The 12,681-nt window shown below is 44.2% G+C and overlaps 1 protein-coding gene across 1 annotated transcript in view; it reads right to left on the bottom strand.

Moving 5' to 3' along the window:
* FAM124A (family with sequence similarity 124 member A) overlaps positions 1-12,256 on the bottom strand; it is a 44,812-nt gene extending 32,556 nt beyond the window's left edge. Inside the window, exons 1-2 of the mRNA XM_049815871.1 lie at positions 12,155-12,256; positions 2,602-2,633 (exon numbers count right to left, since the gene is read on the bottom strand). Coding sequence (XP_049671828.1) covers positions 2,602-2,633; positions 12,155-12,213 — 91 coding nt within the window. The 5' untranslated portion in view covers positions 12,214-12,256. The remainder of the gene's footprint in view (positions 1-2,601; positions 2,634-12,154) is intronic.
* Between the last annotated feature and the right edge of the window lie 425 nt (positions 12,257-12,681).

Genomic DNA, 12,681 nt, shown 5'->3' with positions numbered 1-12,681 from the left:
GAACTGAGATGCTGCGTAAGACCCAAGGTCCAACCAACTCACCAGGCAGGGCTCTGAACTGCTGAAGTAGTACGTTGCCCAAGATAACTGCTGCCATGTGCCTAGGCAAAAGAAGTACTAGAAATAATGTATGTACAGAATGATCCTTCCATTGCCATATAGCAGCTGACGAGGCTTTACTTCTGACTGGAGGGATCCAGGGTTCCTCTATACTTTTGCATTGGTGCAAAGTCCAGCAGTTTGTTCAGCTGCTGTCATCGTAGGAAGTGATGTAGGCAGCCGTAGTTAATTCACCTGCTAAATCTTTCTTATCCTTTTCTTGGCATGTCTGTGGAAAACCATTGTCCAGTGGAGTTCATCCAGAAATTCAAAAGATTTTTCATTTATTAAACACTGAAATCAGAGCCTCATTGGTACCACCAAATAAGACCCCTGTAAAACCAAATTAGCCTGTAATCCTTCTGGTTTAGATAAACTCCACCTCATTAGAACAGGAGCTTCAGATGAAGGAGCTGTAGGTAATGAGGATTCTTTGCTTTTTAATTTACAGCAGCTTACTTTGTATTATGTTAGGGCGTAACAGTATCATTGATTAGACTGCTTTCTGTACTGTGAATGATAACATTTGCTGAATCTTTCCTCCAAAGAAAATAAAATGGCCAAATCACCTTTTTTTCCTAATATATTTTCCCCAGTAATCTTTTCTTCAAATGCAATATGCACCTCCTGACTGCCAGCCTCCAACATGAAAGCGTTTCTATTTTATTGAAATTCTTTTACATAGCTGTTTCTGTTACTCTTGCACTGTCTGACCAAACTGACCACACAAGCCCCACGAAATGTGAAGTTAAATACTACTACTTGTGAAGCTGTATCAATATAATTTGCCTTGGAAGCAGAAAAGAGAAAGGAGGAGACTGTCCTTTCTCCTGAACTTTTGTGTCTTTGCTGGAATGATAATACCTCCTTGTACCGACTAATTACTGGTGTTGAAATACAGCTGTAATCCCCACATACTCTGGACAGCTGTGGCCAGCAAGCACTGAGGAGACCACAGTTAACAGGACACACTCTAGCTGCCACACAACCAAAAATTACCCTTACAAACAGCTCATTTAATAAAACCAAAAGACCTACAAATGTAATTTGTTACCTTTATTTGTAAAAAGTGCAGCAGTCATGCACAGCTGGTATGGGATCAAAACCAAATTTTTAGATGAGAAATACTTCACTTACACCTTGCCTTCTGAACTTATCCGCCAAATAAGCACTTCTGCTAAGCAAATAATTATGAGTCACTGCCCAAAAAATGAAGGAAGCTGGCAGCCTATTCCCCAAGCCATCACCCAAAATTGTGAGCTGAGGGGGTGGTGGGGCACACATCTGGTGTAACCAGTCATGTCCAATATGCTTTTACTATCACAGAAAAGCTGATTGCCTGAATTTTGCCTCCCAATCATTTAAAAAAATATGTCTGACAGCAGGAATCCAGAAATCTACTTAAACAACAGAATTTAGGAAAAAGCTGCACTAAATTCTCTCTCTCAGGCACACACACACACACACACTGAGCAGATGGAGGAAAGACAGCGAGCTCCCTGCTAGTCACATCAGCTCAGGAGCCAGACATTACGAACACTGTCTGATCCAGCTCTTTTTGAAATCAATAAAAGCCCTCTGCTGAAGACCATGGGAGATGGAAAATAACCCTCTCCACGCTTCAGCCAGAATGTGTGAAAGAGAAAAAACTGACAGCTTTCTTCCCCTCTGATTTTCATGGCGCTTAAAGATCCAGATTATAAAACACAATTTGTCATCTGTGAATTTTTGATCTGCTTGCTTGGCATAAATAAAGCTCGTCTATGTGTGAATCAGGGAGACAGGCATCACCTTGCACTTTGACAAGAGAGAGATACTAGTAGCTGTACATGCATAAGCATTATTGCATTTCCAAGTGCTGTGGATACAGTATATCCTACAGCTAAGGAAATGGTTGGAGTGGGTGGACAGAGGACTGAAAAAGCGGTCCTTGTTCCTTAAAAAAAAAATGGCCTTTTTGCACTGGTGAAAAAGAAGGAGAAAATAATCCAGACACCAGGATTCATCTTTTATCAGTTGGATAACCTGAAATTCAACTGGCTATTGTAAACATCTAGGAAGACTGTGACACTTACCAGAGCATCTATCATCTTTGAAATCAAAGAAACGCTTCACAGAATTTACTCTCAAGTGCTTCTTTGGCATCAGCTTGCAATAAGCATTCAATTATTCCTGCATCCTCCAGCTCTAATGACATTCATCACTACAAACTCATTTGGCTGGAGGACCCATTCGCACTGGCCACACTGCCTCTACAGATTTTGTTCTCATTTTGACTTTTGCTGTTGTGAGCTCCAATATTCATGACTACACATGGCTCATATTTTGGTCATATGCATCCAATCAATTTAATTTTCTATACTGTTTCAAGACATAGATCCAAGAAGAGGAGGAGTGGGGGCTTTACTGTGTCAAAGTGAACTCCATCATAACACTAGGCAACCCGAAAAAAAGAAAACATGAGAATCCATTTTAAAAAAAAATTCTCAAAGTTATACTCACTGCTGGTAGAGGACATACGGCTGTACTCAGACCTGCAAGACAAAGATTTCAGTTAGACCATATTAAATCTAAAAGAGATAATGAAAAACGTACCAAATCTAACTCACACTGCATATTAAAATGGTTTAATGCCCATTTAGCTTTTTTTTTTTTCTAAGATAATAACTGGAACAGGTTTTGAACACGGCCTCGGAAAAACTGGCATCTTGCATGAATTTTGAAAACACCTATGTAGAGTGAGTAAAGCAACTAGGGTTTTATCTAGGGGCTATTCATGCTACCTAACTTTAGGCATAAAAATTAAAGCTTGGAAGGCTCTCTACAAGTTAAAAATAGGCTGCTTCAGACACAGGTTAGGAGTAGAACTCTACTAGATTTTGATGCTGCTCCTCATCTTCCTCACCTCATGTCATCTAAATGCTGCTTTGCAGATCACCTCATGTCATCTAAATGCTGCTTTGCAGATTTTTTTTTTTGTTTTTTTTAAGAGAACTCTATTCAAAGAGCAGAATTTTTATTGTTGTTTGGTCACCACTGGCAGGGAAGACACAAAATAAGTACTAAAATATAAACATTTACATGACAAAGTTTTTGCTTTAGTTTTTGCTTTTCCTCTTCAAGATATCTCTCAGTAAAACCATACACCTGTTGGTTCTACTTCAGTGACCTGTGAGAAAGTCAGAGCCGTTAAGTATTTTAAGCAACAATGCAATTAATTTTGCAGCTGCATACAACCCCAAACTCCTGAAAACCCCATTCTGGGCTGCTTAAAACATGGCACATTTATGTCCTAAAGATTCAGAAATACTAAGGTAAACCAAATATGCCATCACTGAATATTAAAAAAAAAATTCATTTCCACTTCTGAGGCCCTGCTTATGACTTCTGACTGCTTGGTTTTGGAGTTCACAGTCACACAGCCTCCACTCCTCCACTTGCCGGGTCCCCAAACCAGACGCCACTCACCAGAGCTCTCTGCCACAATTAACATCTGTCTCGCATGCATGCCCTGCAGTGCCCTGACCATAACAGGCAAACTGCTCGGGGAGCCCTAACACAGTTCTTGGATCCAAACCTAAATGCTTGTTCTATATAAATACTTGCAAAAAGTTTGCAGTATTGCTTTAAATTAAAAAAAAAAACACGTGAGCCTCGACTCCTAAGATATTTGTCTGGAAATAGATACCACATAAGCATATTCTCAGGCTACCTTCATAGTCTAGGCTCTCAGGCATCAAAGGGAATAAAGCACATCAACCCCACGTAATACGGTGGCCGCTTTTTAGTATGGACATATCTCTGCAGCAGAAACAAAGCAATTAGTCATCCCCATATCTCATAGCCCCATGCTTAGCACTCAGTATTCTGCAGATCAGATGCCAAGACTGCTGGTTTAGGTGAGAAAGACCACAAGGAACTACCCCCAACTCTTCTTGCCAATCCTGCTGGACCGGTGAAAGATGACACAATCTGAATTTTTCACAATACTCATTAAAGAAAATAATCCACTAATACCGTCAAGTACCACGAGGTTATCATATAATTTTCAAAGGTCTGTGCAATGCTGGGAAGAGAGTTGCTGCTGGGGGCTTGCAACCCTTTCTCCCTCCCTCTCCTTTACTAAATCTCACACCCCCAGCCACTTTGGTAACGCCAGGGAGCAAGGGACCATCTTTGCCAGAGACCACAGGACTAGGTCATCAGTGGACCCTCTCCGTCGCCCCAGATATACCTGCTGCACCGCACACGGACACACCGCCGGTCCGGGAAGCGATCCCAGGGGCTGGCTGAGTAGTGCCGTGCGGGCCATAAAGCTGCACGGTATTTTCAGCAGCAAGTCACGTTGGTATCATTTGGCACCGTGTGTATTTGGAAGGGTGTGAAAACTGTGTAACACGTCACTCTTCACAAGCCCAGAGGCAAGCAATATACATCCAGCTGCCTCCAAGCATCCCAAGCAAGGATTCATTTAGTCTGCCCTCCTGTTTGAAAACAGCCCGGGGCTGTCCTTCAGTGTATCCGTGTTCAGCAGTTGGCAGCTAATTCCATATGAATCTGCACTGCTTGTATTTCAGATAGAAGCGAGACAGCATTTTGTCTTTTGCTTACTGCAAGTAGAAGCAGCTTTCTATTACTTTGCGCTGTTATTTTATTATCCCAAAATGCTGCAGGCACATTATAGGACATGGAGAATTAATGAGTCCTGAACCGAGGAAGTGGCAGTCCACGTACAGGCAGGACATGAAAAATGAGACAAGAGGAAAAATAAAAAGATGGGGAGTGAGAAAGGAGGAGACAACAGTGCGCTCGGAGACTAATTGCACAGACACATTTTAATAGGCTTTAGAATTGTATTGGGGGTTTTTTGTAATTCTAATATGGTTCAAGCTAATATTTAATTCACGTTTGTTGCATAACTGACATACACAGAATTAAAAAAAAAGGATAATTAAGCTCACAGGCTTATGTCAACCTCTGATGCTGAAATAAGGACTGTACCCTCCCTAAGCTCCCTCTATAGTAAATAAAAAGAGAGGTCTGAAGCGTGTGTCTCCCTAGCTGCCATCTAGAGATGAAGCCCACAGAAACCACATTCCTAATGTAGGACCCTCACTGACATGCCTAAAAGCAAATTCAATGAATTCGAGTCTCTCTATGTGCTCTCAGGGCCAAAATGAATCACCTTTTGTCTTCCCCCCCGACTCCTTTCTTTCTTAGAATTTCTCTTTCTTGAATCTAGTCCTTAAGAACAAAAATAACAGTGTTAGTAAAGTCCTTAATATTTTCAAAACATTAGCACATACCATTCAGATTCCCAACAGGTGCTAGTAAGTGGCTTACTAAATGCCTCCCTCCCCCCCTCCCCCCCCTTATAGTCAGCTATTTAGGTTACTAAATTCTGAAGTTTCTATAAGCCTTTTAAGCTTTTTAGATGAGTATACACAACAAACATTTCCTTTGACAAGATCATGCATTAGAAAAATTAAGCACTGAAATAAACATCTCCTGGGTCACGTAGACTCTCTGGACATCAAGCAACTTCGTTCCTTCCCATTCTTTCCATCCTTGTTTTAAACATCCTGAGTATCAGCTTCTGTCAGTTCCCTTGGATTTTCCCATTAGGATAATTCAAGAGTAAAGCACTCATGGGCTTTAATGGTGACAGACTGGGGCCATACTGGGGCTCAGAGGTTCCAGGCCAATTACATGGTCTTGCAGCAAGCTATTTCCTCTGATAGACATTACATTATAGATTAAAAAGGAAAGAGACATTCAGGACAGAAACTGAACAAATGTAGGACTGTTCCCTTTATAGGCACATAATGAGGAAAAAAATGATCAGAAAGGGTATTGAAGCAGTGGGAGGCACTGAAAAGGAGGGCTTATCGCTCAGTCAAAAGACACATCAAGCTGCAAAGAGTCTGTGCTCAACGGTCAGCCTGCCAGCAAAGAGGAGCTGTAAGGATGTCAAGAGACATTAAAATAGGAACACAGAAACTCAAGATAAATGTAGGACCTTGATTTCTATTAGTGCTGTTGAAGGATCAGGACTGTGCGTTATCAGAGAGTCCAAGACCATCAGGAGCACAAAAGATCCTGAGCAATCTGCTGAGATCAGTGTGCCCTACTCATCGCTGCTTAGGAAAACAGACCCTCAAAATACCCAAGAAAGGGAAATAGCCCACTGAATACCAGCAAGTAGCTGCTAGCACAACTTGCATTTACTGACTATGGTATATAAAAACACTCTAAACCTGTTTCTTTGGGTAAGAAGCACGGCTGCACTGTATCTCTGGATCACGCAAGCAATGTAGCTACACCAGCATCACACTGTGCTTGGGTTACTTTGGCCCGCTGATCAGCCGTGGCACAGCATCACATTAACAGAGCTACAGCAGTGACACCTATGGTAATAAACAAATACACTCAGGAGAACTGCCTGGGACTGAGGCCAACCGCCATGAAACAGTCTGCACCTGTACCATTAAAACCTCTCGCCTTCCAAAACAGACTGGCAAGTGGTCTGCTGGGAACGGTCCCTGGGTCGTGGTAACGTGGTAAAACAGGTCCCCGGCCCACAGTAAAACACACCCAAGAGTCACACGGGACAGAGCTAGATGGCCCCATGCAAACTGATGCCATCAACCATGTTAAGTATTCAACAATATGGACAGCTCTGTCCTGGTGCTCAGGGACCAGCCCCCATGCTGTTCCATGCACTGGCACAGCTGTAACTAGGGCTTCTGAGCCAGGCAGCATCTCCACAAGGCAGTCTGCTGCGTAAAACGAGCACGTTTATTCTAACACAATACTACACCACGATATGCCCAAGGTCTCCATCGCCAGGACCCCCCCTCAAGTGAAATCATGGAAAGTTTCCTAGCTCTTCTGCTGTCTGCGTCCTTCACTTGCCTTGGACTGACGGAACGGCACCTGCTGGGTTCGCATTCCCCTGCCTTTTCTACCTAGAGTTGTTTCAGATTTCACCGTCTCGCATTAAGAGCTGTATTTAACAGCTTCTTTGCCTTTCCTCCCCCAGAAAGTGCTCCACGGGGCACACGGGAGGATTTTGTAGCAGTTAAAGCACGCTGTGCAAGTCAGAAGATTTAGCTTTGTAGCTCTGTCTTGGGTTTCTTCTCACCAAATTCCTGCGGTTCACATTACAATCTGCTTCGCTAAGATCAGACCAATGCAAATCCATTACCTTCATCGTACTTCCACCTGTGTAATCAAGATGACTGCAATGGAATAACTTGGAGCCACTTGCCTCAAAATGCCTTGCTCTGGATTTCTAGGAGAGTGATGAAGTCAGATGATGGATTCCCATCACTCGGCTCTAACTCAGGAGCTTATCACCAACAGCAGTGTTTGAGATTTTTATATTATTTGAATGTCGAATCTGAGACAAGTTGTCTACCTTGACACATCTGGAATGATGGATATACAGGAAGTGAAAGTCAGCAAAAGAAAAAACACATGACACCCCAAGGTAAAAATAGGCCTTAAAATAGGTCTCAGCAGCAGTGATTTGTATTCCCGAGTTTCTCATTGATGGATGAAATATGTGACAAGAGACCGACATGTCATATTGAAGGACTACCATCCAGATGACAAAGTGATAAGTGTTGAATCCCTTTAAGCTAGAAACATGTGACATGAAAGCAACCTCTCACCCCAGTAAACCATTCAAGTCTTCATTTGATAACTTAAGCGACCCATTCTGAGGACACACATGAATTACGATATTCTTAATACTTCTACCCTTAAGTGGGGTATACTGTCTTTTTTTGTAGGCTGCCTTGTCTCCTATTAACAATTGTATTTTCAGACATTTTACAGAACTGCAACAAATAAAGGATTTTTTAACTGCTTAACAGATAAGGTAACGGGCTGAAATGATTTCTGATTTGGCTAGGATCACACAAGCAGCTAGTGACAGCCACAAGGAAAACCAACAAACAAGTATATCACAGTCAAAAAATGAACATAATCTCTGCAAAATTAATTTGAGGGACAGAACCATAGGAGAAAATGGAGGGAACAACCCCTCTGAATAATAACCGTAACCAAACAATAACGGATTTTGCTAAACGTACGTTAAAGATAGCTGTCGCATGGTGCAGTGTCCTAAGCTTCAAACATCTTTTGTTTCTCTGTTTTGCAATGGATTTCTCTGTATATTGTTGAACTGTTCCTTCGCAGTTGCCTACTACCAAAGAAATGGTATCATTTCCCTTCCTCCTAAAATTTGTCAAATACTCAGCAATTAACTACTAAGTAATTCAGTTTGCATCTTCAATATTTAGGATTTAAACTTATTAGACAGAACCTCCCCTGCCTTGTACTTCAATAATGTCTCCCCACTTCCTCTAAAAAGCTTAATAAATTATTTGAAATGTAAGTTGAAAAGATGCAAATTCAAATAATTTAAGTTAAAAGCTATAACTTCTCAAAACTTTAAATGACTTCAAAGTAAGGAAGGAGAAAACTAAGGGTTTAGGCAAACTTTGATGCTATTAGTAAGCTAACGATTAAAGTGTGAGCCCTTTAATACATGGGCTCTTACAGCTGTCTAAGGGAATGAGTGAAGTTCTGCTGTGAATTGTCACATATATTGAAATCTTCACTAATGCCAGCTATCTCACTGAAATCTTATGGTCAGTTAAGGGATATACGCTTGATAAATAGGAGAGACCGTTCCTATAGAAGTAATCCCTGAACACAGCTAACATGACCAAATAAAAGTTTAGGAATAAAAAATTTAAGACTTTAGGTCCGAGAAACTACCTGTATTCTACTTTCACTATGTGTCACTCGGGATATCAGTCCCAAATACAATGAACTCAGCTGATGCCTTGCCCTTGACATCAGTGGTAGCAGGAATCCGCCTCATTACTTCAAAATTACACGCCTAACAAGTTCTGAAATTGTCTTAGTTTCTCATCTTCGGTGTTTTAGCCCCCAAAAACTTTGCTTTGCTATTCAGAGTAAAGATAGTGAAATTATGGCATTTCCATGGCCTGTAAAGCCAAGAAAATTTGAAAGTGAATGTTTCTACAACTCATTTTCAGTAACAGTGTTGATGTTTCTAGCTTTTTTTGTGTTTTCCTTTACAATTTGTCTACAGTTCTTGAAACATACATATTTCTCCTCCCTTCAATTTCTTTCTTCCTCTTGTTTTTCCCTCTGCTTTCTAATCAAAGACCAAAGAAAGACCATTTTCTTCTTCCTAGAATGTAAGGTTTTTTAGTATAAGTCCACTACTAAAATTATTACCACAGAAAGGTCTCTGTCTCCCATACTTCTGGGCTAAAAGATTTCAGTAGCATATAAAATAAGTTTTTTATACTAAAAAGACCAAAAACCACATTTCCCAAGATGATACAATTTGTAGGGGCAAAGTCTTTCAGACCAAGGATGGTCAAACTCTTTCAAATCTCATTAATAAATAGCCAATATAAACTAATTGGCTTATATGTTCTTCTCCCTTTATTTAGGTACTTGACACCACCAGCTCAATCCATTCTTATTGGATTCAGGAACTCAAAATACACTATTTTTCTTCAGCAGCCTTTTTGCCAACCCTATTTACTGAGGCAAAGGCAGTAAGAGGAGCATATTTTCCAACAGATTAGGAAAATGAAGGCTTCAAACTGTAACCGCTCTTGCCTGTAGCACAGAGTTTTAAAACCTTAAGGAACATATGCCCCACAGAGTACTTGATGTATTCGATTGGGTAGCTCCTATAAGCAGCTCCAGCAGTACAGGCTCCGTGTAAGAGCTCACACATCGTTACATATGATCATCAAGATGACAAGAGCTTGCAGCGCCTGGATTTACTATAGTCACTCTCCACTATTGTTCCCCGAGTGACAGAAAGGGACCACTTGATGTAAAACTGTTACTGAATTACTCTGACAGTTGTCTCTCCTTATACTTTCAGAGGATGACAGCTGAACTTCAAAATAGTTAATTAATTTTTTTTTTTTTAACCATTGAGTAATTGGAGAAAAAAGGAAAACAGCTCAATTTAGCAATAGCTATGATGGGACTGAGACAAAGGGAAAAGCAGATCTTCTGGTAAGAGGGAAAAGCAAGTGCTGTGAACAGTTGGTTTGGTGAGAAAGCTGAAATATAAACATTGTGAGAGAGACATACGCAACATGTTTATCAGACTCAAATAGCTGCTAAACAGAACTAAAAATAATAATTGAAACGCAGAGACCCATTGCTTTTCAAAATAAACTTCAGTGCAAAGCACTGCTATTATTAATTGCAATATGTCATTGTTCGAATTCCGCAGACTCTTCCGCTAACCTACACTTTCCAGTGTCAAGCCTGGGACAGGGATGCTTCAGAAAATCATCAGCTTTAGCACCTCATCAACACCAGGCACAAGCAGCTGCCATGCTGGTCAATGGGGTCTAAAGGCTAATGTCACCAGCTGGGTCAAATCCTTCCAAGTGCCCCTCCCAAGGAAACCCAGGTTTTTCTATTGCAGATAGACACAGCAAATTCAGCCTGACTTTGAGCTTTGAACTAGTCGTGAATTCACTGATTATTTTGCCTTCCTTTTACCCAAAGATGAACTAAAACCCTGTTGTCCAATATCTGGAAAGGATTTTTTTCCTTTAAACTCACGTCACACAAAATATTTTAAAACTTTTACTGTTAGGTGGTCGCACAATACAAGGTGATGGAAAAAGTCCTTAACTTCTCAGACCTCAGAAGAGATTAAAAAAATGATTTGAATTAATAGCTGGATGTATGAAAAAAGATTACTGTATTCCATTTCAACCTTTTTAAAAGAAGTTTTAGTATTGTTACTTCAGTTTTGGTGCTGTGCACCTGACACCACTTTGCAAAGAAGAACTAGCTTTCCAGTTGTGCAACAGTCAGACTAGAGACCAAAGAAGATGTGCCAGACACGGAGCTGGGAGAAAAACAACTGGGAAAGCAAGGAGGGAGGAGGATGAAGACCTAGGAGAGAACAGTGTTAATGGGAGCGGGCAACCTCCTTTTGTCCTTCTGGAGCCAGAGAAGGAGCACAGGGTCACTGTCATTCCTGACAAGGTGACACGGCAGCAGCCTGTAGGACAGGCTGGAAAGGGCTTCCCTCTCCCTCCCACAGCGATGGGCTGAAGGTGGGAGCTGAATGGGGGATCCCATGGATCATCCTTGCAGCTCCACGATCTAGGAGAAGTCATCCAGCTAACGAACATAGCACACCTCTAGCAGCAGGGTCACAAAGCCAGAAAAAAACCAGTTTTTCTCCTTGACTCTGACGTGACGCTTACAGGTTGGACAACTACCGGCAAAGTTTCCTGCACTTCACAGGCCAGTATGACGGGTGTCCGGACAACCAATTTTGGGGTGCCTGCAAATCTACCCTGCTCTTACGGGGTGCCTCTCTGATGGCCCTTCTAAGGATGGTCAGCTCTGCCTGCCTGCTGTTGTCCGGACGAGGACAGCGCAGGTAGCTGGGCACGCTTCCAGGCTCTCCCCAGCACCAGTTATCCCAGGATACTGGGACGCTGCGGCACCAAGCCCCCCACCGAGGTGCCCACAGCCCCGGGCCCCACCGCTGAGGCGGCACAAGGTGCCCTGCAGCTCGAACTCGAAGCCCACGGCCTCTTAGGACCTTCCTCCCCCTGTGGAGGAGGAGGATGGGGAGCCTTCCCCCTACTCAGCCGGAGGAGAAGATAAACTCCCCGGGGCTTTCCAAGCAGGCCGATTCCCGGCGGCACGGAGCGCTCCCCGTCTCCCCCGGCGACCTGAGGGAGACCCCCCAGCCCCGGGCTGACAGGGGGAAGGGAGAGCCGGCGCTGAGGGGACGGCTGCCCGGGGCGCGGTCCCGGCTGTCGGCGGGAAGCCCTGCCCCGGACGCGAAGCCGTGACCCTCAGCCCCGCCGCCGGCAACAAGTGCAGTCCCCCCCGCTCCGCCTCCCGCCCGGGGCCCAGGAGGGAGCTTCGCCTCCACAGCCCGGCCCGGGGAGGAGAAGGTAAGACCCCCCCCACACCCCCCTTCACACCCCCGTCTCCCGCCACTCACCCGCCCGTCTCGGCTCCCGAGTCCACGCAGTCGTCCTCGCCGCCGGGCTGCTTCTCCATGGCGGCGGCGGGTGAGGTGAGGGGGACTGAGGGAGGCGGGGGCGGGGGGGGAGCTCCGTGCCCGCCCTCCCGCTGCCTCTTTGCCGCTCCGCCGGGTACGAGAGGCAGCGCCGGCCGCCGCCCGCCCCGGCCCGGAGGCCGGACCCGTTCCTCCGGCCCGGCCTCCCCTCCCTGTCCCCGGGCGGGGCGGGCGCCGAGCCCCCCCCTTCCCCTCTGCCGCCGCGGCGGGAGTCCGCTCTGGAGGGGAAGGGGCCGGGGAACCGCCTGCCTCCCCCGGCCCCCTCCAAATACCCGCTCCCCCGTCCCGCAGGGGAAAAAAAAAAAAAACCAACCCGATGCCTTTCGGCCACGGGTGCCGACAGGCCACCGCGTCCAGGTGCTCGTATTTTAGGAACTACCTCAGCACCTCCGTTATAAATCGCTTTTTTTCCCAGCGGGAAGAAGGGCCGAAAGGCGCGGCACCCGGCG

This window comes from Accipiter gentilis, chromosome 13, assembly GCF_929443795.1.
Source record: "Accipiter gentilis chromosome 13, bAccGen1.1, whole genome shotgun sequence".
Classification (NCBI taxonomy): Eukaryota; Metazoa; Chordata; class Aves; order Accipitriformes; family Accipitridae; genus Astur; species Astur gentilis.
The sequence above is the reverse complement of the archived record's forward strand: the minus strand, read 5'-3'. Positions and strand labels throughout refer to the sequence as shown.